The sequence below is a fragment of the Odontesthes bonariensis genome, chromosome 3 (assembly GCF_027942865.1).
Source record: "Odontesthes bonariensis isolate fOdoBon6 chromosome 3, fOdoBon6.hap1, whole genome shotgun sequence".
NCBI lineage: Eukaryota > Metazoa > Chordata > Actinopteri > Atheriniformes > Atherinopsidae > Odontesthes > Odontesthes bonariensis.
In genome coordinates, this window is record NC_134508.1 from 23,279,437 (window position 1) to 23,307,071 (window position 27,635).

At 38.1% G+C, this 27,635-nt stretch overlaps 2 protein-coding genes and 1 long non-coding RNA gene across 4 annotated transcripts in view; all 3 read left to right on the plus strand.

Moving 5' to 3' along the window:
- The window catches only part of LOC142377213 (inter-alpha-trypsin inhibitor heavy chain H3-like), a 60,956-nt gene that overhangs the window by 26,445 nt on the left and 6,876 nt on the right, over positions 1-27,635 (plus strand). The gene's annotated exons all lie outside the window — the stretch shown is intronic.
- Positions 53-10,213, plus strand: LOC142377832 (uncharacterized). Of its 2 annotated transcripts, none has more exons than XR_012769557.1 (3): positions 53-138; positions 9,114-9,334; positions 10,129-10,213. It is a non-coding gene; the product is annotated as an uncharacterized LOC142377832 (long non-coding RNA). The 2 variants fall into 2 exon arrangements; XR_012769558.1 differs by having other exon boundaries at positions 9,163-9,334.
- Positions 13,515-19,464, plus strand: LOC142377214 (inter-alpha-trypsin inhibitor heavy chain H3-like). The gene is made up of 12 exons (XM_075461106.1): positions 13,515-13,674; positions 15,435-15,595; positions 15,731-15,835; positions 16,157-16,319; positions 16,406-16,516; positions 17,396-17,524; positions 17,691-17,807; positions 17,903-18,071; positions 18,157-18,267; positions 18,722-18,903; positions 19,057-19,236; positions 19,336-19,464. Exons 1-12 carry the CDS (start codon positions 13,603-13,605, stop codon positions 19,462-19,464), a joined length of 1,629 nt encoding a protein of 542 aa, XP_075317221.1. The 5' UTR covers positions 13,515-13,602.

Sequence of the window (27,635 nt, forward strand, 5' to 3'; positions counted from 1 at the left end):
CAGCCTTTAGTCCCAGTCAGGTCACAGTTTGCACTCAAACATAATAGAAGCCGATCAGGTGTCACACGCGTCTCGGTCGGATTCACTGCGTATAAACTCGACAAAGACGATTTGGTTTTACAAGGTAGCCACACGGAGGTGAGTAATACTCATAACATAAGTTTATCTTTGGAGTTTATTTTTAAATCCACTCTACAGCTGCTGTGTTAACTGTTTCAGTGTCAAGTTCACTGTGAGTGGAGACTTGACATGTTGAACCCCAGCTGGAGAAAGCTTTTACACAGTGGTATTAAAGATTACATTTTTAATTTTTTTAAAGTCCCGAGACTTTTCAATTCAGTAAAAATAGCAGTGATATAGTTCGTGCAATAGAAAGTCAATTAAAGGTTTTACTTAAACAATAATAGAATATCTTAATGGGCCGTCAGTTTCATATGAATCAGTATTGAGTAGTTGTGGATGGTAGAAGTGGAGCTAACTGTTCTGAGGCAGTTTATTAACAATGTATACATCACATTTGTTACAATACATCAACATATCCTTGAAATATTTTTTTTATTTTATGTAAAGCTTTAATATGTTGAAGTAAATGCAGCTGTCCGATCTATAGTGGAGAAAAGCAACAATTTCCTCTTGAATATAATGAAATATTAAAGGGACACTATGTAATTTCTTCCCCCATCTTGAGGTGCAATTTTATTTTGCAAAGTCGAATGAATTTAATCTCTAGCGCCTCGTGTTTTTAAATGTGCGTTGCAACTTCTTGAACTACGGGACAGCCCTTTTACAGACAGCCGTTCCGCTTCTTATTCGCCCCATTATACAAAATTTGGCTGCAGTTCAGTTGATTTTGTCTGGGGGCGCTGGCGAGCGAGTGCAGAATGACCACTGGCCATAGGGCTGGCGCTAATAACTAAAAAAATGTTCCCGCTAGCGGCTGAAACCTGAAAATATTACTGGGATTTCTGACAGAGGGATGTAGATTTATATCAACCTGGGAGTTATATCTTTCTGTTTTCTTACAGGTCTGGCATTTGCGAGTCAGTCTCCGCTAGCATCTAAAGAACGCACGGCTGATTACGACCGGCTGCTTTACGGCACTCGTCCACTGTGCCAGAGTGCTAACCTGGTGCTGCTAACAACAACCAAAGCTTAAAGCTGCAGTCTGCAAGATTTGTTGTTGTCATACGTAAAGTCCTACTTTTTGGCATTTTAAGAGTTTACATGATCTATCAGAACGCTTGAAGTTGAAAATGGTGACCTCCGTAGTCGCAAAATGCAAGAAATGCTTATTTTTTAACCGAAAAATAAAAAGTTATTCAACTTCCTGTCCCGCCCCTTCAAAACACATGAGAACTCGTGCACGTAGACGTGCACGCCAGATGCGCCTACACGACTCCTCATTCATCAACTCACCTGTCATTTGCGATCATGGAAGACACAGTAAGTAGACTAGCCCGTAATGAAGTTCAAAAGTCCAGATAAATAAGCGTGGGGACGAGCCTACCTTGTATCGCGCGTGCACAATCGGTGATTGACAGGCAACAGAGCCCAGCTGTAAACCTGATTGGTTACCTTTTACCGGTCCGGTCTGCAATTTTGTAAACAAACCTGCTGGCTTTGGAGGGACCTAGCGGGACATATAGGGGACCTAGAGAACTCATTTTTTTTTTGTGTTGGGGTATTTAATGTACTACTTTCAGAATCCCCGGACAGTTCCAGGCATTATGCTTGAAAAAGAGTTGCAGACTGCAGCTTTAAAGTTAGCAAAGCCCACAACTTTAATATGCTTTATAGTACCTATTCTAGCCACGCAGACCCATAACAGGATGCACGAGCTGAAATCTGTAACTATTTGAGCTAACACCTCTCTGCTAGCTCAGCGCTAGGACTGACCATGCCGTAAAGTGATGCCACATGCGTGACGTCACTCGTGATGCAATACTGACAATAAATGTGTATTTTAAAAAAATCTAGTGAGTCTAAAAAAAATCAAACAAGTGCCGTTTGAAAGGATAATTTATCCTGCCTTTAGGAAAATTAAAATGAAAAAATATAAAAAATTCTATCCAAAGCAATGGCAGCATTTAAGGTGGATCTCATTGTACCACCAGAGAGTTCTGACTGCTCTGCACTGCTTCGTTGGCGCCCCCTAGAGTGCAGTACTACCCGGAAAAAACAGCCAGCTTTCTTTTTTTTTTTTTTTTTTTTTTATTGAAAGTTTTCATGAATAACAAAGCATACTGACAGTCAAAAAATAAAATAAATAATATAACATGAAATAAAATAAAATAAATAATAGCAAGAGAGAGAGAAGAGGGCCTACATTACAATAAATCAAAGCTACACATTATTTCAATTAGCCTGTTGCTCTTTTTACTCTTCATACATTTTAAGGATTTACTGTATAAAGACCACTCATTTTTAAATGCGCTGAACACAGGACTTGTCTTTATACATTTACATTTATGTAAGAGATATTTTCCTAAACAGATGACGACGTTGATCAACAGTTCTATGTTTTTATCTTTGTGTAAGCACCCATATTTAATTACATTCAAGTCAAAGAGAGGAACGGCTGGAATGTATTCACATAGCCAGTCGTACACATCATTCCAAAAAGTGTTACTGTACATGCACAGGAAAAATAAGTGATCAGTGGTTTCTACAACTTCACAATAAAATATGCAATTGTTAATGTCAATGTTAAACCTATTTTTGATAAGCTCCCTTGAGGGGTATATGTCATTAAATATTTTGAAATGTAGTTCTTTTGCTTTAGGAGGGAATGGTAGATTTAAAGAGAGTGTACGCAGCTTTTTAATAGTATATGAGTCAATATTTTGGAGATTGTTTTTACATTGAAAAGGAAATAAGTAAGATGTGAATAGTCCACGTATAACTTTATTTGAAATATTTTTACTTATAAGGTCAACTTCACCAATTCTTAAAATACTAGGAAGGTCTGGAGTAGAAACAAAAGGTGTTGAGTTTTGGACCATTGACAGAAAAGCAGGAGGGAGACATTTCATGATCTTGTTGTATTGTTGTCGGTTGCATTGAAAGTTGTGTTTTAAACAGAAATTATCAAAAGGTAAGATATTTCCGTGTTCATCTAGCAGGTGTGTTGTTGACCAGATGCCCCTCTCCAACCATTCGCCAAAGAATATGGATTTGTTTCTGTGAAGGATATATCTACAATTCCAAATGGGTGTGTTGTGTGGTGTAAAGTTGTGTTTGTACAGAAGATTCCAGTACAGGAGGACTTGAGAATGAAAAGAGGATAGTTTCACAGGCAACTTATTTGGGATGAAATCACAACGCAAGAGAAAGTGAATACCACCAAGTTTTCTAAAGATTTCTCTAGGGACACAAAACCAAAAACTGTTGTTATTAACAAGGAATGATTTTAGCCATTTGATTTTTAAAGAGCCATTGATGCAATCAAAATCAATAGCTTGTAACCCACCATCTTCATAATTTTTCACCATGGATGACTTTCTTAAATAGTGGACTTTCCTTCTCCACATGTAGTCAAAGTTTAATTTATTTATGGCTTTAATCATTTTATTAGGAAAGGACAGAGAGCTAGCAGGATAAATACATCTGGAAATACTTTCCATTTTGGTTATGTAGATGCGACCATAGAGGGATAAGTCCCTATTTAACCACCTATCCAATCTAGATTTGCATTCATCTAATTTAGAGCATAGGTGTAGCGATTCACTGAGCTTCACATCATTTGTAATATGTACTCCCAGATATTTAACAGAGGATTTAATGGGAATGCCGTCAGCAGACGAGTGGGGGGAGTTGTGTATAGCTAGAAGTTCACATTTATTAAGGTTAAGTTGTAACCCTGAGGCATTTGAGAACTCTTTTATGTACTCTATGGCTTTTGGGACTTGTTCAGGGTCTCTCAGGAACAAAGTGGTGTCATCGGCTAGCTGACTTATTTGAAGTTTAGTATTGAAAACAGTCATGTGCTGAATTTCTGAATTTTTAATTAAAATAGAAAGCATTTCAGCAGCAATTAGGAATAAATAAGGTGAGATGGGGCACCCTTGTTTTATGCCTCTTTTGATGTTAAAACGAGGGGATGTACCATTTGAAAGAGAGACAGAACTGTTGGTGTCATGGTAGATGCATTTGATTATGTTCCTAAAAAATGTTCCAAACCCACAGCGCTTTAGAGCCTGAAAAATAAATGAATGTTCAAGAGTGTCAAATGCTTTATAAAAGTCAAGGAAGAGAATAAAACCGTCATCCTGTATATAGTCATTATATTCTATTAAGTCTAATATCAAACGTACATTATTATGTATAGATCTGCCTCTCATAAACCCAGATTGTGTTTCGCTTATTATTTGAGGAAGACCGTTTTTAAGTCTATTTGAGAAGATGTGTGTTAGTAGTTTATAGTCATTGTTAAGGAGAGTAATTGGTCGCCAATTTTCAAGACTTTTTTCATCTTTACCAGGTTTGGGAATAAGTACTATTACACCTTGTTTCATGGTGTGTGGCAGTGACAAGTTAGTTATAATTTCGTTCAAAGTATGGAATAAAACATCCTTAATATCCTCCCAGAAATGTTTGTAAAAATTGGCTGTGAGGCCGTCTTGACCAGGTGAACGATCTGGTATTAAACATTGCATAGCTTTATCTAACTCCTCATGTGAGAGAGGTGCATCACAAGTTAGTTTGAAATTTTCAGAAATATGTGGGATGTGTTCTTTAATTTTGTCAAAAAAGATGTCAGCTGCCTCTGGTGAGAAGTTGCTCGAGTATAATGAGTTGTAAAAAGTGAAAACCTCGTTTGCTATAGTTTTGGGGTCAGAACATTCAGTGCCATTTATTAGTAAAGTTTCTAAGTTATTTTTCTCCTGTCGCACCTTTTCTAGTCTACAAAAATAAGCAGAATTTCTCTCACCTTCCTCTATCCATTTGGCTCTTGACCTAATATAAGCGCCTTTGGCTTTTTTGGTATAGACGTTGTCTAGTTTAGTTTGTAAGTTAAGTAGTTTCCTTTTGTCTGAATCAGACATAGTGGGCTTGTTGCAGCATATATAAATTTCCCTTAATAATTCATTTTCCTCAAGTTGAGCAGATTGCTTTAATAGTTTGCTAAAGGATATAGAAAAGTTTCTGATTTTGTATTTAATATATTCCCATTTTGAAGTGAAGGATGACAGACTTTCATCCTCGGAGATGGCTCTGATAATGCTCTTTATCCCTATGCAGAAAACATCAGAATTCAAAAGATTGGCATTGAATTTCCAGTAACCTCTATTGCGTTTAACAGAATTGGAAGGTTTAAGTAGTAAACTTAAGAGACAGTGGTCTGATAAAGGAGCAGCGGAAATTGAACAGTTGCTGATAAGTTCTTTGAAACAGTCAGAGATGAGCCAGAAGTCAATCCTGGACCTACTTGAGCCATCTGGCTTAAACCAAGAGAATTCTTTTTGATCTTGATGTAAGGAACGCCAAGGATCTATCAAATTGTGAAGGTTACAGAAATTACACAGATGAGGATTATAGTGGTGGTTAACAAACTTACTGGGGGAGCGGTCTAACCATTCATCATGAACCATATTAAAGTCACCCCCCAGTATAATGTTGTCTGTAGGGTAAATAAGTTTAATTTCTGTGATGATATTGCTGATTTCAGAGAGTAATTCTTTATTTTGGCTTAAGTTGTTGTGACCATAGATGTTTCCCAGAATAATAAAGGAGTGTTCAATTGAAAAAACACAAAGAATCCAATGTCCATCAGAGTCTTTTCTGGTGGTGAGAATTTTCCCAGGGAAGTTGTGCAGAAGAATAGCAGTACCAGCAGAGCGATTGGTACCGTGTCCAAAAATGATTTTGTCGCCCCATTGGTTAGACCAAAACTTTTCATCAGTTTCTATGGAGTGAGTCTCCTGCAGTAAAACAACGTTTGGCTTCTTATGTTTGCAAAAAAGAAAGACAGCTTTTCTTTTGATATTGTCTCTTAGGCCCCTTGCATTAAAAGAAATTAAATTAAAATCTTCTTTGAAAGAAAACATTAGACAGTAACAATAAGGAAGAAAAATAAACAGTAACAATAAGGTAAAAAAAATAAACCTTTGAACTTGGAAGTAAACTTCAGGGAGTCACAGGAATAAACTTTTCCTGTAGGTAACTTGGCAAAAACGATTCCCCTTTAAGAGATTGATTCAAAAAAACATGTCCCTCGATACTTTACCGAATTATGTGGCTTTAATGGCAACCCCGTCGATGTAGCCAATCGACCCTTTGTAATAACCTTGCTGACCAGCCTCTCTTGCCGCCTTGATCTGTGGCCACACAGCCTCTCTTGCCTTCTTGTCCTCCGGGAGAAGGTGTTCGGCGAATTTGATGTTGAGCTTTGAGCATACCTCCGAGCCCTTTGAGAGGCGCCACAGCTCATCTCGGAAGTGTCGCATGGTGAACTGTATGATGATACCGCCAGCTTTCTCTCTCCTCATAATAGAGACTCTCTGACTACGGCAAGCGGCATGTGTCAAGATTCAAGAAGCTATAGCTTCAGACTCGAGGTCCATACAAACAAAAAGACATCAAGACACATAGTACAAAGGATTACATAACACACATACAACAACACTATAAATATAGATGACAGATAACATGTCAGATAACAGAAGTTGAAATAGCCTTTGGTGTGCAAACAATGCAATTAGTCATATTCCGGGAGTAACCGGAAGTGACTTCGACGCAGCCTTAGCATTAGCAGCGTTAGCAATAGGAGCATTAGCAGCGGTAAATAAACTCCCGGTAAACTTACAAACTTTCTAATGCCTCGTTTTGTGAGTTAAGAGCCTATGTGTACTACGGCAGAAGTTTGGTAACAATCAATTAGGGGTGCGCGATCTGACAATATAAAATTGTGACTGGCGAGGAAGAGTGGAGAATCGCAGGCGATCTACCAAATTAGAGAAACCGTATAGATCGCCTTTGCCAATCAGCGCAATGATTTTTTTTTTTTAATGCTGGTTCCCGCCGATGCAGCAGACGTAGGGCGTCCTTAACCTAACCGACCAATCATAGCGAACTGTGCGTCGTGACACTTTCTTACACGCCTCCATGTTGTGTTTGTAAAAACTTAGAAAACGCATGGACAGCCATGGCTGAAAGCCAAGCCGACGAGCTGGTGAGGAAGAGGAAATCCACCTCTGTAATTTGGAATTGGTTCGGGTTTTCTTCTACCCTAACCCACTGCTGCTGGTCCACATCAGGAATGGGAACAGCAGCAGCGGCACCATCCACAGCACATAGCGGCGCACGGGAGAAACTCACAGCCAGCAGCAGCACTCTCGGGTCGGATGAGGAAACCGCTAGCTCGTAAGCTAACTACGGTGCAAGAGAAAAGGGATGCACCGCGACCGTGACAAACATTACACAGTTGAAAAGTATTCCTTTAGGGCGCTCTGGTGATGGCAGTGCGTGACTGTGGCTGCAGTAAATGAACATGCAGCGTTGCTCATCTGTTGCTAAATGGCATCATGAGGTGGAGTCAAGTCGTCATCAGTGGTTCGTTTTTCTATTTCCGGTTGCTTCACTCTTACTGTGTCAGATGTCATCAATTAGATCATTATTTTTCATCTTGAATTGGCTTACAGTTGAATTACAATGTGTTGATTGCCAAATTCTTTCTTTTACTCCTTAGCTCTTCTGTGGTTCAGCATGTCGACTTAACTCTACTGTAATTGGTCTTTTTTTTTTTTTTTGGATGGAAGATCGTGATAAAAAAATCGAAATCGTGATTTTATGCAAAAAAATCGTGATACAACATTTTTTCCATATCGCCCACCCCTACAATCAATGCATTATTAGTGGGATAATTTACGAGATAAAATCTATTTACCATTAGCGCCAGTAATAAGCCATTTGGTGGATAGCCCTATCTTGACCAGTGTTGACCATTGCTAAAGATGCTTCTGATGGGGTATTTGGCTGGATGTCATGGTGGAAATGACGCTAGGTCATCGCTTTAACGGGACCGGGTTGAAGTGATGTACAGTATACACATTATTTTGCTAGGAGTTAGCTCCTTAGCTACCCGACCTAGCAGACCATGCTGTTTAGGCTGAGCATTCTTACGGTGTTAGACACATATATGTATATATATATTACCATTCCCCCACACCCCCAACCCCACTGGTGTAGTAAGAGGTTAAAAAATTATATTACTACTTCATGGCATGCATAAGACCATCATTTACCACCGTCTAAACGTGAAGTCAAAATGACGTCATTTCCGCTTGCAGGCCTGGCGTTGGGGAAAACGCGATTCGAAGTGCTTTATGTCCCTCTCGGCACTTCGTCGTTTTTCATAGACCGGAAGGACATGGCAGCCTCCATAGAGCTTGCCCGCTCTATGTAGATACAGACAAATTATTCTTCACTCAGGAGGATAATTGAGATTTTTTACAGCGATCATATTACACCAAGGAGGACTAATTTATGAATGAATATGTAAATAATAAAATAATATGCTGTTTTTAAAGAATATCATAGGGTATTAACTGAAGTATGCATCAAAGCCACTGCAGGTAAAGTGATGAACACTGATCGTCCTGTAACATGCAGGATTCTGCTGGGAAAACCTGCATCCTGGATGCCAGTTTAACACTTGCTACCTAACTAACTTTTTTTAAGACCAGCCCACACCCCTCCCAATCCCCATGCCCCCGATATGGCAACCCCTTACAGGAGCTGCCTCCCCAGCATGACAGCAGATGGCCCCTCAAAAGCCACTGAGGAAAATCACAGAAAAAAACATCAAAGAGTCCGAGGTTTTCACCCAGCCTCCAGACTCCAAAAATACCAATCTGATAGAAGCAAACCCAGTCCACAGAGACCCCAGCCTGCAATCCACGGAGCCCAAAGGATCTGTTCCTCACGCCCTGGTACCACACACCCAAGGACACCATAAGCTGTTCTTTGGTATAGTCTTGAGTGGTCTTTGGAAAGCTTGAGGAGGACATAGTCAATATTAGGCAGGTGGTCATAAGATGATGGCTGATCGTGTGAATTTACAAAATCACTTGTGCACTCTTACACGTGCATTGTAACATGTGTTGTTTTCCTAGTTTTCAATCAAACTTAACTGCGAATTTGACGGCTTCATCCTCTGGTCAGATGGGAGTGACCAGGCTTCACAGAAGCCTGCTGCAGTGTGCGTTATTGTGGGGTCTGTTGGCTGTTCTTGTGCGTGGCTGTCCAGATGCCTGCAGCAAGTGTTCAAGGCAGGAAAAGGACCAATGTGAAGAATGCAGAGCTGGATGGACACTCCATAATAAAACATGTGTAGGTACTGTACTCAGGGTTTCACACGTAAGCCAAGAAATCATCCCATGTACATGGGATTAAACATTAAGGCCACATTTACACATAGCCGGGTATTTAGAGAAACGAATATTCCCCCCCTCCGTTTTCAATAATAACATCGTGCACACAACATCGTTTTCAAAAAACTTGTCATTTACATTAACCCGCATAAATACGCCGTCAAGCGCCATAATAACTATGCCAAACCTATTGGCGGCAGTGTAGGGAAATCAAAATCCTCAGAATCGAGGACTTTCCTCATGTGAAGGAGGAGATAACGCGAGCAAATATCACAACAAAACTGAAGGCAATAAGAGGGAAATATAGACAGTCAGTGCATACTGGACGCAGGAGCGGCCACGGAAGAGTGGTGCGCCTCTATTTTGAACTGTGCGAGCAGGTTTGGGGTGGCAAATGCAATAAGGCCAGAATCGTTTGTACAAACGTAAAAATTAGTAGAACTTTAACATCATCCATGATAATCCTAATGAGTAGCCAAACAAACTGTAAACATAAGGCGCTTGCATGACGTTAAGCATTTTCTGGCGCATAATGTGACGTTTAAGAACCTAAAACGCTGTTTCTCCCAGTTGACACGGCAACACATAACCGGCGTTATCAGAAATCCCCACTTTGGCCGGAGGTTTTAGAAATAATCGTTTTCTGTGATAAAAACGGGGTTTTGGTGTAAATGAGAGGCCAAACCGCAGGAAAATATCTGCGTCTTCATATCGTGTAAACGGGGCCTAAATGTGCTCATGTTTTGATTTGTTTCAGACATCGACGAGTGTGGCACCGAGCTGGATAACTGTTCTCCAAACGGTTACTGCTTTAACACAGAAGGGTCCTTTGAGTGCAGAGGTCAGTGCCACAGAGATGTCATGACAATGTTAAAATGTCGCGTTCCGTTTCTTGGTCGTCTCTGTAACCTGTCCAGGAACTACAGATGAAAACCAGTCTTTTGTTTTATTCGGGCACATTTACATTCTTTTTTTTCTTTTTTTTTTGGTCCCTTTCATATAAACCTACAAAAAAAAGATTAATAAAATCTGCTGTATCTAAACTGATTATGCAGAAATGAAAATGAAAATATAAGAGTATTTGAAATAAGAATGAGCCTAGTCTGTGTCAAAAAAATTGTGAACAGTGACAATTTCCAAAAGGGTTAGTGGCATGCCAACCAAACAGCTCCAAGTCTAAAAATAGATAAACTGTGGTAAATAAAGAGAGAGAAGGAACAAATCCTCAAATTTGGGATCCATTTTGGCCTGATAAATGGCTTCAACGATAACTTTTCAATATTTGTAGTTAATGACTCGTTGTTTAATCAAATGTTCTGAGAACTGGATCCCAAGAAAAAGTGAAAACTGACAAAAATGAATAAAATAAGGGTAGAGATGTCAAAAATACATGTGAAATGTATCAATATTATACCAGTGAATAATGAAGTTAGTTAATTAATCTCAACAGAAATGACATATTTTTCCTTTAAATGGGGTATTTTAGGCTTCTCTTTTATTTTTCATATATCATTTCACAGTGTGTGTGCTCATATTGCTAGTTGTGATGAAAACACACGAGATGTGAAGCAGAGGAGCTGGAGCAGCGCTGCCTCACCCGCGCATCCCGTCGAATATGGCGAGGACCCTGCTCTGGACGCCACGACGACCCCCACCACGATCGGCCGTTTCTCTGTGGTGAGCACTGAAGACGACATCACACAGAGGACACGTTGTAGCCGCTACTCTGCCCCGCCTGATTTCTACCTGGACACACCTCCCTCCATGGCCAAGCGGGCATCCTTGCCTCGAGCTCTGACCTCGAACTCTGTCCCAGTGGATGTCACGGTCCACGCTCGCTTCCTCTCCTCAGACTCGGGGGCAGAGAGCAGCCCGGCAAAGCTGGCCTATGCCACTCCGTCTAAACACCATCGCTCCGAACACAGAGGAAGTGACCTGATGAAGAGGGCAGTGGCCTTTCTCCGTCGCACCGGTCGCAGCAGCAGTGTGCAGAGCTCTGACTCACCAAGTAGGCATGGAGGAGTGCACGGCTCAGCTTATGCCAGCAGTGATAATGACTCAGAGATGGAGGACTCAGACATCAAGAGGGAACTACAGAGACTCAGGGAGAAGTAAGGTTGATCTTCTGCCTTAAAGTGATAGTTCGGAGTAGATTCACCCTAGGGTCATTTGAACCGTGACATCCAGCCAAGTAGCCCACCCGAAGTTTTTTCGATCTTGGCTGAACATCAGCTGAGTTACTGAGTTATCCCGAATAGCTTCGTACAAGGGTTAATGGATCCTGGCAGTATCTCCAAAATTACCAAAATAAAATCACATGCGATGACACCAAACTTCTACAGTAGTACAAATATGGTCTGTACTCACAAAACGATGCATTTTGAAGTTTGTACATAGTCCAGGAGTTTATTTTTATCAACACAAGCCTAATAGCTTCTCTGCTGCTAAAGCTGAGTCGACGTCACTTCCTTGATCTGGGAGCTTCAAAGTAAGATGAGGGTTGATCTACTACTGTAGACAACAAAGCAAGGCTGCTCAATTTCCCCATTGATAAAATAAATTCACAACTTTACAACATAAAAATTCATAAAAAATCATGTAGAATATAGCATATACTTTGTTGTCTACAGTAGTAGATCAACCCTCATCTTACTTTGAACCGCAACCCTCAGAGCGAGTGACCTATAAATCCAGTAGCAAGCCACGAGCTAGATTTCTCAGTGGGCCTGTGTCTTTGTCTATCTGTTTGTATCTATTCTCTTCCCGCATAGCTTCACATTTTTGTTTTATGATATTTCTATTTATCTGTTTCAGTTTTTTTTTCCTGTCTTTGCCAAACTATTCCTCAACACCACAGGATGTTCTTTTGTCACGTCTTATATTTAATGCTTGCTTTCTTGCTGTATACTTTCTTTAATTGGCATATATTGCTTATTCAAATCTCTCAGGAACATATTTTTCCAATAATTAGTATTTTGATTGAATATTTTTCTCAATTTTCTGAAAAGCCTTTCTGATAACGTGATTAACAAATTTACAGGACTTTTCTTCAAACGAAGTTACACTAAAAAGTTTACCCGGCATAATCGTTATCAGTCATTTTCACTCAATTCTTCCTGTATATATAGTACCGATTGCCATGTTTATGAAGTTGGAGGTTTGGATAATCAAGGTTCAGTTTGATAATAATGAGCATTTACTTCAGCTGTCCCTAAACTGACACTTGATGTCTGCTTTGCCATCTTGCATTACTGGTAAACAGGTCTGTGCATGGCAAATGCATCAGTCTACTACAATTATTAACTTTTTTACCTCTCACTGCTGTTTCCTATCTCTGATTCTGTCATAATCTTGAAATGCATAATGACAAGGCTCTCATCTGGCCACCTGCATGATATTTCTAATACATCCAATTTCATGTTTAACAGGTTTGATTTTTTTTAAAGCCTTTTATAAGTCTGCTTTTAATTTGCTCCTTTGTTTTGTGGTAGTATTCAGTTTCATTTGCACTGCATTCTGACCTGAAAATTATTGCCTGCTAATGGGACAACAATTTATATTAATTATTATTTGTTATTTATTATATTATTTGTATTACTGCTGGATGTCTCAGTCTTATACCTGGTAAACTGTTTCTGTTCAATTGTTGCTTTCATTACTATGCTTGTTTAGTTGGGGTGAACACGACGTGTCTTGATATGCAAATGACAAATCAGGGGAGTTTCCGTAAGTGTTCATGGATAAAAATAGGAGCGGAAATCACGTTAAAGTACGAGCATATCATTTCACAATGATCGAGATTTCAAAAAAATAACCACACATATACAAGGCTTTGTAAATCTAGTGAAAATAATACATATGCACAACTGAAATTCTACACTATACTATATCATCAATATATCAATACTATTTCACTTTCACTATTTCACTTTCATAAAAACAGCATTCGTTTTCCACAGTTACTAATTTTTAAGCTGAATTTTGAAACTAGTGCTGTGTTTTCTTGTCATGAAAAGTTTGGTTAGTCCTACCAAAGCTGGGAAGCGGACAATAACATTTACGGTAAATTTCTCCTTTTTTAGGAAGCGCAGGGGGAGTTTGTTTGTGTGTGGGCTCTCTGCCATGTGTGCAGTGAGGAGGCTTCTGAAAGAGGAGGAGACCGCATACATACAATTGCTAGAGTTTAACAGATAGTTTCAGGTGGTTAGGTTGCACTCTGGTCTAAGGCATCATGGGGAGAGCTGTGGCGCAACTCACCGTCCTTGGGCTTCTGCTGGCTTTGGCTGCCACGCTACCAAGCAAGGTATGGACACACAACATTAGTGCAAGAAAACAGACTGTACTTCACCTATATTTGAAATGGATATTTAACTGGTATGTGGAAATTGTCTTTTTTGGTGTCGCTGCATCTTTCTGTCAGTTGCACCACATTGAACTTTTCCTCTGATAAACAGAAAGGGCAGGTTGAAGGACCTACAGGCTAACTGTCCTCAGGGCGATTTCATGTTGTCGATGCGTACATCCGAGATCAAAGTCCTCTCTACGCAGATAAAAAGTATTACTGAGGATAAAAGAATACATCAACAGACACATTTCTTCAGACCCTTCATGCAAGCCAGCAGAAAGTGTTGATCTACAGAGCGACTAAAAAATATAAAATGTATTAGTGTGAAATATAAAATTACAATGACTATAACTATATATAAAATGATTAAATAGCCATATGCTTACTACAAGCAGTGCATGTGTTGATTGTGCGAACTGCAGTTTGCACCAATGGTGTTTCGTAATTTGATCTGACCCAATTGTAAATGCTTACTGCGCAAAAGGCATTCTAACTTCACCAAAAATGTTTGGAAATGTTTAAATAGTATGAGGAAGTCTAGTGCAACGGAAAGACTTGTGGCTTCAACTTTTTTCATATGAGACGCAACATTTTCAATGTTACTAATTACAGAAATGACTGTGCAGTTTGTTGTCAGTGACTACATTTCAAATAATTTTGACCCCAGTGGTCACTAAAATGTTGGCAGTTTCACATCTGTTTCAACACTAAGATGATTTAGCTTTAAGGTATGGTTTGTGTGTTGTGTTTGTGTGGTTTAAGAATTAGTGTCAGTCAAGTAATTGGTTGTTTTTTACAGTAGCAAGTGGTATTTATGAGTAAAGAGGTTAATATTGTGTTTGATATATGTATTAATATATGTTTGAATCACAGTGGTGTGTATTTCCTTGCATCTGTTTCATGACCACTTCAAGTTTTTGGACCAACCAACCAGTGAGGACACTTAAGCCTGCTCTTATCTGTCTGACACGCTGAATGAGTTTGCAGGTTCAGACTTGGTTGTAGATTTTTAGGTACATTTAGGTCAGGGTCAAGGCTGATGTTACAGATGTTCAATAACCAAACAAACATGTGTGTCCATTCCTGTATATCAGACATTGTGGGGACATAAATTGCTGATACAGTGACATGACCCATTCTCATTTTCAGGTCAAAGACTTCCTTTACCAAAAACAAATCAAATGAAGGGTCAAATTCTGGTTTGATATTACATTTTAGCGTAAAATCTAGGTTTGAGCAAAGGTTATAGAAACAAAAACGTGTTTGTGTGTACTTTATCCTTACTCCAGGGTCAAAATTATCAACACATAAATTGAATTTTATGTTTAAGACTTGGATTTGGGTGAAGTTTTGGACTGAGGTTAACTTTTAGTATGTTAACAAAGCAGTGCCAAATGATTTTTAGTAATGTTTTATATGTTGTGGGGACTCACCAAAAGCATTGAGTCAGTCACAAGGAAATGTAATGAAGTGCCATTTTCCATTGTGTGCGCATGAGCATTTGAAGTAATTGGCACAAGGGCATACAAGTGTATCCAAAGCTTCTGGTAAATTCAAATTTTAGGTGAAAAATAACAAGAATGGGGAGTGTCTGATGTTACACATATAATATTCCATCGACCGACACATTGTTTTTTGATCTTTGGTCAGCTGGTCATCAGCCAGTGAGATCGAGCTAGTCATCTTCTTTTTCAAATGTGCTTCCTACGTTTATACAGGATGACTGGAATATCTACAGCTTTCACATCAACTCCACAGTGACCAGTCGTTATGCCACCACTGTCATCACAAGCCGTGTGGCCAATCGCATGGATGAGTCAAAGGAAATTGAATTTCATGTCCAGATTCCTAAGAATGCCTTCATCAGTAAATTCAGAATGTACGAGAAGGAAAAAAATGATCTGTTAATATTAAAAGGCATTTGTTAATCAAATACTGTATATCATTATCACTATTGTTATTTTTAAGAGATCACACAGGCTACTCGAGATTTCAACAAATGCTCGTCTTGCAGGTTTATCGATGGTGAAGCGTATGATGGTGTTGTAAAAACCAAGGAGCAAGCTCAGCAGCAGTACACACAGGCTGTGACCCGTGGCCAAAGTGCTGGGATTGTGAGGTACATGGATCAAAGGATCTGTTTATTGCAAGAAATGGTTTTCTTTGCGATTAAATTCACAAATGTATTTTCATTTCATATTCATATTTCTTATATTTTGGCTTTTTTTCTTAATAAATATGCTGTACTTTTGAATTTCCCTCATTGGGGGATGAATAAAGTATTTTTTCTATTCTATTCTACTTTGTATTATCATATCATATCATATCATATCATATCATATACTTCAAGCCTCTAAAGTATTACAAATACAACTCTCTGAACTTATGCCTGCTATATAGACATACATTCAGCCTAATACAACCTCTCTTCATGTTGTAGCTCTGTTGGGAGAACCTTGGAGCAATTTAAGACTTCTGTAACTGTGGCTGCTCACAAAAAGGTGACCTTTGAACTCACATATGAGGAATTATTGAAACGCACACTTGGCAAATACGAGCTGCAAATCCATGCTCGACCCATGCAGCCCGTCAAGGACTTCAAGGTACGTTTATTATTCTGGAAAACTAAACTAGCTTGACAGAGGTTTTCTTTGTCAGAACTTCTTTTTTTCCTTTATTTTGCTGCCAGGTTGACGTGTTCATTCATGAGAAAGCTGGCATCAGTTTCATCGATGTGAAAGGAGAACTGAGCACCAATGCTCTAGCTAATGCCATCACCAAAACACACGTAGACAAACAGGTAAAGCATACACAGATGCTATGTTCTGTTTCGTATTTAGCTCAATTGCTATCTAATTTGACAAACATTTAACTACAGGTCATATACTACATGATCCTGTCGGTCTTATTTCTCATCCTCATTTTTATATAATGTGTGTCCTGTATACTCACTATTATATACTGAACTCAACTCGGAGCTCCCAAGTCAAAATTGCATAGTCTTTTCCAAAAACTCTGAGAAATGTTTTAAGAGCAATGTATTCTGCTCACGGGGACAGATCTACAAGCTCTGGTCATCTTTTTGGACCTTTCAGAGTGACAATAAAAAGTTTAAAAGTGGTGACATCATTATTGTGAACATGATTATTGCATCACTTTATTTTCTCTTTGTGATATATGCAGCTTGAAAAACAGAAAAGGCAAATATTTCCTCTCCGACTTCATGAAAAATCTTTTGTGAGTGTTTGCATAGTTTCAAGGAAGTTTCGTGTAGCTTCTTTTTCATGATAGGCCTGTAAACAATTACAATGCTAAATTTGACATATTCAAAATAATCATTGACGTGGTAAAATACAAAGAGATTCAAATAAATTCATAGAAAACAAAATAATATAGTGCACAAACAAATATCTAATGTGTACATTTTTAATAGGTTGTTCAATAGCATTGATTTTAACAACGTTTGGACTATTTTTGGGACCTGTGTGTGACTAAAAATCTGGATTAAATAAAATAAAAGCCCTGTACACTATGTACATATCTTCCTTCTTAAGAAAAAAAATATATATGCATGCAGAAGGAACTTTTGAGGATTTACCCTGGTGCATTGACAATGAAGTTGTAAAATCACTGACTTCTCTCTGTCAGTTGTATAAACCTTTTAAAATTTGTTTTCCAGGCCTGGGTGTATTTCTACCCAACAGAGGACCAACAGAAAACCTGCAGCAACTGTGGAGAACATGGTTTGAATGGAGATCTGATTATTGCCTATGAGGTCAACAGAGACTCTGGAATGGGAGAAATCAAGGTAACACTGTTAATATCCCGAGAGCTGTTACCCTTATATGGTCTATTAGCAGGGGACATACAAAAATACACGAGTTAGGCAAATCTACTTAAATGGATTCTATATTTTCCTTTGCCTCTTTGTCAATCTTTTAATGGATCAAACTTTTCTTTGACTCCCTCAACAGGCATCAGATGGGTACTTTGTCCATCACTTTGCTCCATCTAATCTTCCCCAAATACCCAAAAATGTCGTCTTTGTTATTGATCAAAGTGGCTCAATGAGTGGTAAAAAAATCCAGCAGGTAGAGTCACAAAAAGCTTGTCAGATCTGTACACCATTTAAGAACACAAATAAATGGTTTCTTACCAAATTGTGCTAACGTTTTTTCTTACACAGACCAGAACAGCATTAGTCCATATTTTGAATGACCTGGCGGAGGATGACTTCTTTGGTCTTATCACTTTTGATCATGAAATTCTTCACTGGAAACAAGAACTCGTTCGGGCCACCAGTGATAATCTGCAAGGAGCCAAGAGTTATGCCAGGAGTATTCAAAGCAGAGGATGTGAGATTTCTCAGAAAACATTTATATTTTGGAATATGAAAATTTAGGAGCAGGATGGAATTTAAATTTATTTTTTTAATTTCAGCTACGAACATTAATGCAGCAGTTCTGGAGGGAACACGTTTACTGAATGCACATCCCAGAGAAGGTTCAGCATCTATTCTTATACTTCTCACCGATGGAGACCCAACCTCAGGTTATCAGATAACACAACCGCACTGCACACTTGCAGGAATTCTTTATAAATGGCACTTTATTGACACAAAAAGAAGCAACTAAAAAGGCTGGAAAGTTTTTTTTGTAGACACTGTACGTGAGAGTAATTTCCTGAAAAGATTAACACTGCAGCCTATTTTCTGGGTGACTGTTTAGCTGTCACGCCATAGAAGAGTTAGCTATGTTATTAGTTAACAGTAATTTGAGTTCAATAAAGGCAATAAAGGCGATTCTGATATCTCTCACTAGTATGCTCCATCAGTGTGCATAAGAGGAAAGAGAGAAACAATTTATATTGTTTGACAGATGGAATAAAAAGCCCTCAAACACGACAACACACTCTATTCCATTTTTCAGGGATGGCTCAGATGGTTTTCAATGGTAATATGGAAGTAACGTTTAAGTTTAACTAGGTATGTTTTGTGTCCTTTCAGGGGTGACAAATCCTGCTAAAATTCAGTCAAATGTAAGACGGGCCATTGCAGGCAAATTCCCCCTCTACTGTCTTGGTTTTGGGTTCGATGTCAATTTTGAGTTCCTTGAGAAAATGTCGCTGCAGAACAGTGGCGAGGCGAGACGGATTTATGAAGACTCTGATGCTGATTTACAACTAAAGGTACTTTCTACACGATGCCAACACTCTATTTAGCAGGTGATTTCCCACATTTCCACTTTTTGATGTAGAAATGTGAGAGATCAGTATGATTTGAGTCCGGTTGACTGTGGCAAGGCTAAACACACTTATTGTTACCATGTTGTGTCTTAACAGGGTTTTTATAAAGAGGTGGCGGTTCCTCTGTTGACAGAGGTGACAATGATTTATATTGGTGGGACCAATCTAACCCAGACTAACTTCAGTTATTATTATAATGGTTCTGAGATTGTGGTGGCCGGTGAGATCACTGACAACGACATTGAGACCTTCACTCCACAAGTTGTGGGCATTTCAGTAAGGATCAGTCCATATCACACAATCAACTGCAAACCTCGTAGATCTTTGTGAAAGAACTTTCTGTACTGATAACACAATGTGTTTGTAACCTGACAGAAGAATAGAAGGGTGACATTTTCGAACACAAGCTCTTTCATGGTGACCTCTACTGAAACGGCGTCTGGAGGCCTCCTCCAGAGGGTTTGGGCCTACCTCACAGTCAAACAGCTTCTGGAGAAAGAGTGAGTGTGATTCAGGCCATCTTTTCTCTTTGTTCTTGCTTGTTATCAGTTATTTATTAAGGGGATTATTTCACTGTTAAACCAACTACACTAAATTGCAACTGAGCATCCCATCAAAACTACAAGTCAACTCGCATTCGCTTAGACATTTGCAGACAGTGGGTCTGCTCTAATAAAGGATTTTTTTTTCTAACCGCAGTATCATCTCACATAATCACAATTCAGGTAACTAAAATACAATGTAATTCATACTAAGCTTACATATAAGATGATCTCTGACATAGAAAGTTAGACCTAAACATTTACTCACAGAGCTAACAGTGTCAGAAATACTTCAGTCAACAATTCGATTCTCCTCCTGAGCATGTATACTGGTACAAGGATGGTGATCCAGTTAAATGAAGAAGTTAGGCTGTAACCAGAACTCCTCTCAAATGTGTAACAGGAGTTTATTGAACCAGTGCAGAGATACAATCCTCTTCCATTCTGAACTTCAGATACATGCGTGGTTTGCACAGACGATCAAAGAAAAAATATCAGATGCATTTGGTATCCTAAAATAACATCCAAGTAACTGAAGGGAAAGTAATGTTGCATTAGCTATCTCAATCAATCTCTAATGCTAAGACTTAATAATTGTGACAGCTTAACCAAACTACTTACCCTAAGAATGTCACAGACACTATTCCAGCATTTAAGCTAAGAGCAACATAGCAGATAAACTTTACAGAATTGACTTAATGCTTATTTCATTTTACACAAAATCCAAAAGTACATGTGGCTCCATGCACAATTAGCATTCTGAATAGTAGAGGTGATGTAGTAATTCATAACCACAGGGCCCATTAAGAAAACAGCAACAATTCTACATCACAAAAGACAAGTCCGAACTAGAAGAATGCTCCTTTGTAACAGCAGTAAAAAGTATTGATGGAATCAGCTCAAAACCAGATGGTGTCGTAGCTGAAGTAGTTATAGGATAGAAAGACACACTCATTCATGATGCAACAAAATCTCCGCCCAAAAATCAAGGATTATCCAAACATTTGAACAGTTTAAATGTTTTATTTTTTTTGAATGCTTGATAATTAAAAAAACGTTAGAAAAAAGTTAGAGAGACAAAAAGTCATGGCACTTATCTCTTTAGCGACCTGAGAGTTTTAAAATTTAAGTGGTTTTAATAGCTTAAAGTATGGAGGAGTTGTTACATGAAAAAAAAACAACGCTCGAATAAAAAATTTCAAAAGCTTGTGGATATAGGAAAACAATATGCTGGCCGAGCATTCACACAATTAAAGTACTCCTTAAACCTGCTTTACTGTATAAATCCACCAGGGGGCTCTCTGCTACAGGTAAAACCTGGGTTTGGCCATATATATATAGCTTACCTTTTTTGGACATACAGGCAGTTTTCATCGTAAATTATGGCAGACTTACCGCTCTTAAAGTCTTAAATATCACACTAAAAGCAACTAAAAGCAAGCTTCTCATTTCTATCTTAGTATCATAGACTTGCTGGCAGAAAGGATTACTCACTGCTGCAAGAAGAGTCCCAAATGTGTGGCTGTGTTGTTCCACAGTGCAAACTTTTCACAGGCATGGATTAGAAATGATAAGATGCCGAGGTAGTTGAATTTATCTGTCTATTATGGCAGAGGGAAACTTCATATTCATGACACTGAGTGGCAACAGAAAATGAAGTACTCTGCCTCTGACCAGCAATCTGTATCTCAGTTGATTTGAGACTGTGCTGGAGCCCCACTAGTTTTACCCAGGCATATCCAGTGAAACCAAATTTGGAGCCTGAACATAGCACTCAAACACCAGGCAGGTGGAAGGAGAGAGGCTGGGTGCTCATGTAATATCATCAGTGACACCACGACAGATATTGTAGCTATCTAGATAGCTAGAAGAGTCCCTGAAGTTTCAAAATATACAATTATTACAGTAATGTTTGCATCTGGGATGCTTTGAAACAAAAGATGAAGTGATATTAAAATACATAATAATATATAGATATCTTGATTAACTTAATCAATTCAATTCAATTCAATTCAGTCATCTCAAGGCACTTAAATAATAAAGTCCAATTCAAGCCAATTGGAATTCAATTAATTGTAATCATAATTATTTTCAAAATAATCCAATTCATTCATATAAAGCCAATTAAAAAAAAAAATTTGTAGCTAAGGAAACACAAATATTGTGCCGAAACTTGTCTTCAGTCCAATCTCCCGTCCTGAGCGTGCCTGAGGCGACTGTGGAAAGGAACGACTCTCTTTTATAAATATAAATATAAACAGGAAGAAACCTCTGGCAGAAGCAGACTCAGGAAGGGTGGCCATCCGCCTCGACCAGCTTGGGTTTGAGAAGACAGAAAGAGGGGACACCAAACCCTGTAACACCATTCAAAGGATACCTGTTGGAACAGGGAAACACAAGCTAATGACCACAATAACATGTACATAATATAATTTGAGAAATTAAACGGGGAAAAAGAGAGTAAAGTGAGGAAAGGTGTGACAGATGAGGCCCCCCAGCAGTCTAGGCCTATAGCAGTTTAACTATGGGATGTTTCAGGTTCACCTGAGCCATCCCTAACTATAAGCTTTATCAAATAGGAAAGTTTTAAGCCTGGTCTTAAAAGTGGAAAGGGTGTCTGCTTCCCGGACATTTACTGGCAGCTTATTCCACAAGAGAGGGGCCTGATAACTGAAGGCTCTGCCTCCCATTCTACTTTTAGAAACTCTGGGAACCTCAAATAAACCTGCAGTTTGGGAGCAAAGTGCTCTGATAGGAAAACATCTTATAATGAGATCTTTAAGATATGATGGAGCTCGGTCATTAAGAGCTTTATATGTTAGGGGAAAAATCTTACATTCTATTCTGAATTTAACAGGGAGCCAATGAAGAGAAGCTAAAACTGGAGAAATATGATCTCTGCTGTTAGTTCTCATCAGAACTCTGGCTGCAGCATTTTGCATCAGCTGAAAGCTTTTCAGAGAATATGTGAGCTCAGCCCAATTCTTTATCAATATATATATATTTTTTACACAGGCTGTTGTTATCTGGATCTGAGAGAGAGGAAGTGAAGAAAGAAGCCTTGGAGCTGTCCCTGAAGTACAGTTTTGTGACCCCACTCACATCCATGGTGGTCACCAAACCTCAGGGTGAGAGCACCGATGTGCTTCACAAACCCAAGGAGGGTGAAACCCCACACAACAGGCAAGGAGGGTTTGGTTTGGCAATGTCGGCACCAAATATGCAACATACCTCACGTGAGTAACACAATTATTCGCACCTCATCCACACAGCTGTGGGTTGTCCCAATAACACAAACGTAACTGTGCAAGTAGGAAGTTTCAACTGGCAAAGTAATGTCGTAACAATAATGCTAAACTTTAAAAAAGTAACAGCAATAAATCTGTAAACATAATCTTTGTTACCTAAGCTGTTGATATTAGCTATGGCTAAACGAAAATAAATAAATAAACCATGATAAATTATTTGTCAGATACTTACATTTTACCCGAGGAGTGATGTCATTTTGAAATGAAAATCAGAATGTTTTTGTTAAATGAAGAACTTTCAAACAAAGGGGCAATAAAAAAAACTGCCAGGGTTTGTGTGAGGATGCATGCTAATTTACAGTCTGTTGTTATTTCAAAGTGAACATTGTTATTTCAGTAAACAGCTGAACCTTCATAACATGTTATTCTCTTTTTTTCTTTTTCAATAGGACATCCTGGTTTATCTAGTATGTATCCTGAGAAAAGTATGGCAAATTAGTAATTACACATATGATGTTGGCTCTAACTCTGCACAAAATGTTTTACATGGTCACAGAGTTAATCAGTTTTGAAATGAGTGACTATCCACAAACTCATTCACAACCAAACAGATCTCATCTATGTTCAAATAATGAAAAATGACCCAGTGTAGTAATCAGGAAAATATGTGGATTACCAGTGTGTACATATCTGATACAGCTGATGCTGAGAAAAGACTGCTTTACCAATGTACACTGCATGCATTATTAACAGGTGACTTGCATTCATCAGGAATTACTGTATTGTTGAATTAATACAATTGTAGTTAGTTTACCCAGTGAATAAGCAACTATATTTTAGAACATTTGAATATTAGCAACAGATGCTAGTAAACATTGCTTTCCTATCTGGACCAAGTTGGAGGTTTATGGAGTAACTATTAATGCGTGTGTACCATTAATTACTGCGTTTAAGCATGTAGCATATATTAATGTCATTAAACAATTGTGCTTGGAGGCCTACATATTTTTTCTAAAAACATGACGATGATGGAATGTTTACACACTGAGAGGGGTACACTGTATCCAGTGTAGCTACGAGAGTGAGGAGAAGACTGATGTCATGTTGAAAACGCACCTCATCCACACAGCTGTGGGTTGTCCCAATAACACAAACGTAACTGTGCAAGTAGAAAGTTTCAACTGGCAAAGTAATGTCGTAACAATAATGCTAAACTTTAAAAAAGTAACAGCAATAAATCTGTAAACCTAATCTTTGTTACCTAAGCTGTTGATATTAGCTATGGCTAAACGAAAATAAATAAATAAACCATGATAAATAATTTGTCAGATACTTACATTTTACCCGAGGAGTGATGTCATTTTGAAATGAAAATCAGAATGTTTTTGTTAAATGAAGAACTTTCAAACAAAGGGGCAATAAAAAAAACTGCCAGGGTTTGTGTGAGGATGCATGCTAATTTACAGTCTGTTGTTATTTCAAAGTGAACATTGTTATTTCAGTAAACAGCTGAACCTTCATAACATGTTATTCTCTTTTTTTCTTTTTCAATAGGACATCCTGGTTTATCTAGTATGTATCCTGAGAAAAGTATGGCAAATTAATAATTACACATATGATGTTGGCTCTAACTCTGCACAAAATGTTTTACATGGTCACAGAGTTGATCAGTTTTAAAATGAGTGACTATCCACAAACTCATTCACAACCAAACAGATCTCATCTATGTTCAAATAATGAAAAATGACCCAGTGTAGTAATCAGGAAAATATGTGGATTACCAGTGTGTACATTTCTGATACAACTGATGCTGAGAAAAGACTGCTTTACCAATGTACACTGCATGCATTATTAACAGGTGACTTGCATTCATCAGGAATTACTGTATTGTTGAATTAATACAATTGTAGTTAGTTTACCCAGTGAATAAGCAACTATATTTTAGAACATTTGAATATTAGCAACAGATGCTAGTAAACATTGATTTCCTATCTGGACCAAGTTGGAGGTATATGGAGTAACTATTAATGCGTGTGTACCATTAATTACTGCGTTTAAGCATGTAGCATATATTAATGTCATTAAACAATTGTGCTTGGAGGCCTACATATTTTTTCTAAAAACATGACGATGTTTGTCAGATACTTACATTTTACCCGAGGAGTGATGTCATTTTGAAATGAAAATCAGAATGTTTTTGTTAAATGAAGAACTTTCAAACAAAGGGGCAATAAAAAAAACTGCCAGGGTTTGTGTGAGGATGCATGCTAATTTACAGTCTGTTGTTATTTCAAAGTGAACATTGTTATTTCAGGGAGCTTGCTCTTTTTCCAATTTAAAATTCCAGACTTTTTTAAAACTGATACTTTTTTTCCCCCCAAAACCTTAACTTTATGTACTTGTAACTTGTGTGCCTACTTCATTGGGTGAGATTGTACCGACTGTGTTTATTAGAAATGTTCATTTTTATAGGCTAGTATTCAATGAACAAATGCATTATTCACAGTAAATTATGCTTTTACTGATGAAAACGTTTCAAAACATGAAAATCACAAGTACATGAATTTCACATCAAACAAGTGTCACAAAAACTATCTATGAAAAAAAATGAATGAATGGGTGGATGAATGTATGTAGAATTCAGTGTCTTCACTCACATCTCATCCCATTAGGCTAATACAGTACGTGACCAGTTAGTAAAATTATAGTTTTATAGCCTACCTTCCTATTTCTCATTTCACAATGCCTTTGAGCATACTGTAAAATGCTACCATACATTTATTTTCCATACTTTATTAAGACTTTCACACAAAATTCAAGACTTTTCAAGGTCTGGAAAACAGTGCTTCAAAATTCCATACTTATTAAGACTTTCAAGACTTGTGCAAGCACCCTGTATTTCAGTAAACAGCTGAACCTTAATAACATCTTATTCTCTTTTTTTCTTTTTCAATAGGACTTCTTGGTTTATCTGGTATGTATTCTGAGAGAAGTATGGCAAATTAATAATTACACATATGATGTTGGCTCTAACTCTGCACAAAATGTTTTACATGGTCACAGAGTTAATCAGTTTTGAAATGAGTGACTATCCACAAACTCATTCACAACCAAACAGATCTCATCTATGTTCAAATAATGAAAAATGACCCAGTGTAGTAATCAGGAAAATATGTGGATTACCAGTGTGTACATTTAAACACGTAAACAACTGTCAGATTTATGTTTTAGGGGAGTTTTTCATTTGCTGGTGACTTTAGACACCCTAATATTTGCTCCCAGGTAAAAAAAAAAAAAAAAAGTGATTGTCCACAGCATGTCCCCTTTAAGTCAATTTTAAATGATCTTTAAATGCACAAAGAAAACAGAATTTCGAATGTGTTTTACCAGAACACCCACTTATCACCAGATCTGGTTGTCCCTTTCAACCACTCAGTTTGGAGGGTGCACGCTAATTTACAGTCAATTGTTATTTCAGTGTACAACTTAAGCTTCATAACACGTTATCATCTCTTTTCTTTTTCATTTCTTGATTATGAAGAGGATGCATTTGATGACCCAGGTATGCAATATTACAGATAAGTGCTTTGTTATGATGTTGGTCCAAACTCACAACCCAACAGATGCTATTTAACATCGCTTTCCTATCTGGACCAAGTTGGAGATACATAGAGTAACTACTTATAAACTGTCTGTACCATTAATACTGCATTTTAACATGTAGCAATGTCATTAAACAGTCCACTGTTATTTCAAAGTGAACATATTTATTTCAGTAAACATTTGGTGTCACGGGTGTAGGCGGTGGCGAGGAAAGAGGACCCAAGTGCAGAAACCAGTGAGAGTCAGATGATAGAATGAATGGCAACTAGTTTATTATAAAACAAAAGACACGGCAAAAACGGAAATACAAAAAATGACAGGGGAAAACAAAAACACAATATAAAGAATATTTCAGACTGGCTTTACTCAAGGAAAAGGTACAAGCCAAGGGGTTAGAAACGGTGAGGATCTGACAAATGCTGAGGAAAAACCAGGAGACTAAATACTGTGGGGAGAGGGATTAGGGAATGACTGCAGCTGAGGATATCAGAACACATGTGAAGGGAGTGGAGATGATGACTGACAGCTAACTGAGGAAAGAGATGAGGAAATGGCAACACTGAAACCAGGCAGAAAAAAACACAAAATAAACAGATTGTGAAAACTGAAGCTTCATATCAAGTTATCATGTTTATTCTTTTTTTCGAACCAATTCACAAGATAACCTACTCAAGTTATTTTCCTACTGGAGGTAAGACACATCTTATATAGGTGTTCTGTTATGATGTTGGTTCAAACTCTGCAAAACTGTTTGACAAGGCTGCTTTACCAATGTACACTGCATACATTATTAACAGGAGACTTGTATTTATCAGGAATTACTCTATTGTTGAACTAGTAAAATGTAGTCAATCCACCATGTTTATGAATATTCATCCTCATCATTTATCCCCTTTGTGATAAAGTATATTGAATAAATAAGTACATTACAATTCTTTTACTTACCCAAATTCCAGAAAAGTTGAGAATCCAATGACTTTCAAACCTCATAAACCAATATTTTTTTAATATTTCATCATCTACATTGTACAATATCATCAATAGATTCAGAGAATCTGGAGACATCTCTTTGGGAAAGGGACATGGGGAAAATTGATATTGGATGATCATTATCTTTGGCCCTATCTTTTGTCATGGGAATCACTGCATGGACTCAGGAAAACTTCAGACAACATATGGCCTTGTGTATTTCAGCAAGACACACTGCATACGGCATCAGAATGGCTTTGCAGTTAAAGAGTCTGAGTGCTGCACTGGCCTGCCTCCAGTACAGATATTTCCC

Coding starts and splice junctions, on each gene's coding strand:
- LOC142377214 (XM_075461106.1), top strand. CDS start 13,603: ATGGGGAGAGCTGTGGCGCAACTCACCGTCCTTGGGCTTCTGCTGGCT. Junction 16,517..17,395: donor AAACACACGTAGACAAACAG/GTAAAGCATACA, acceptor TTTGTTTTCCAG/GCCTGGGTGTATTTCTACCC. Junction 18,072..18,156: donor GAGTATTCAAAGCAGAGGAT/GTGAGATTTCTC, acceptor TTTTAATTTCAG/CTACGAACATTAATGCAGCA.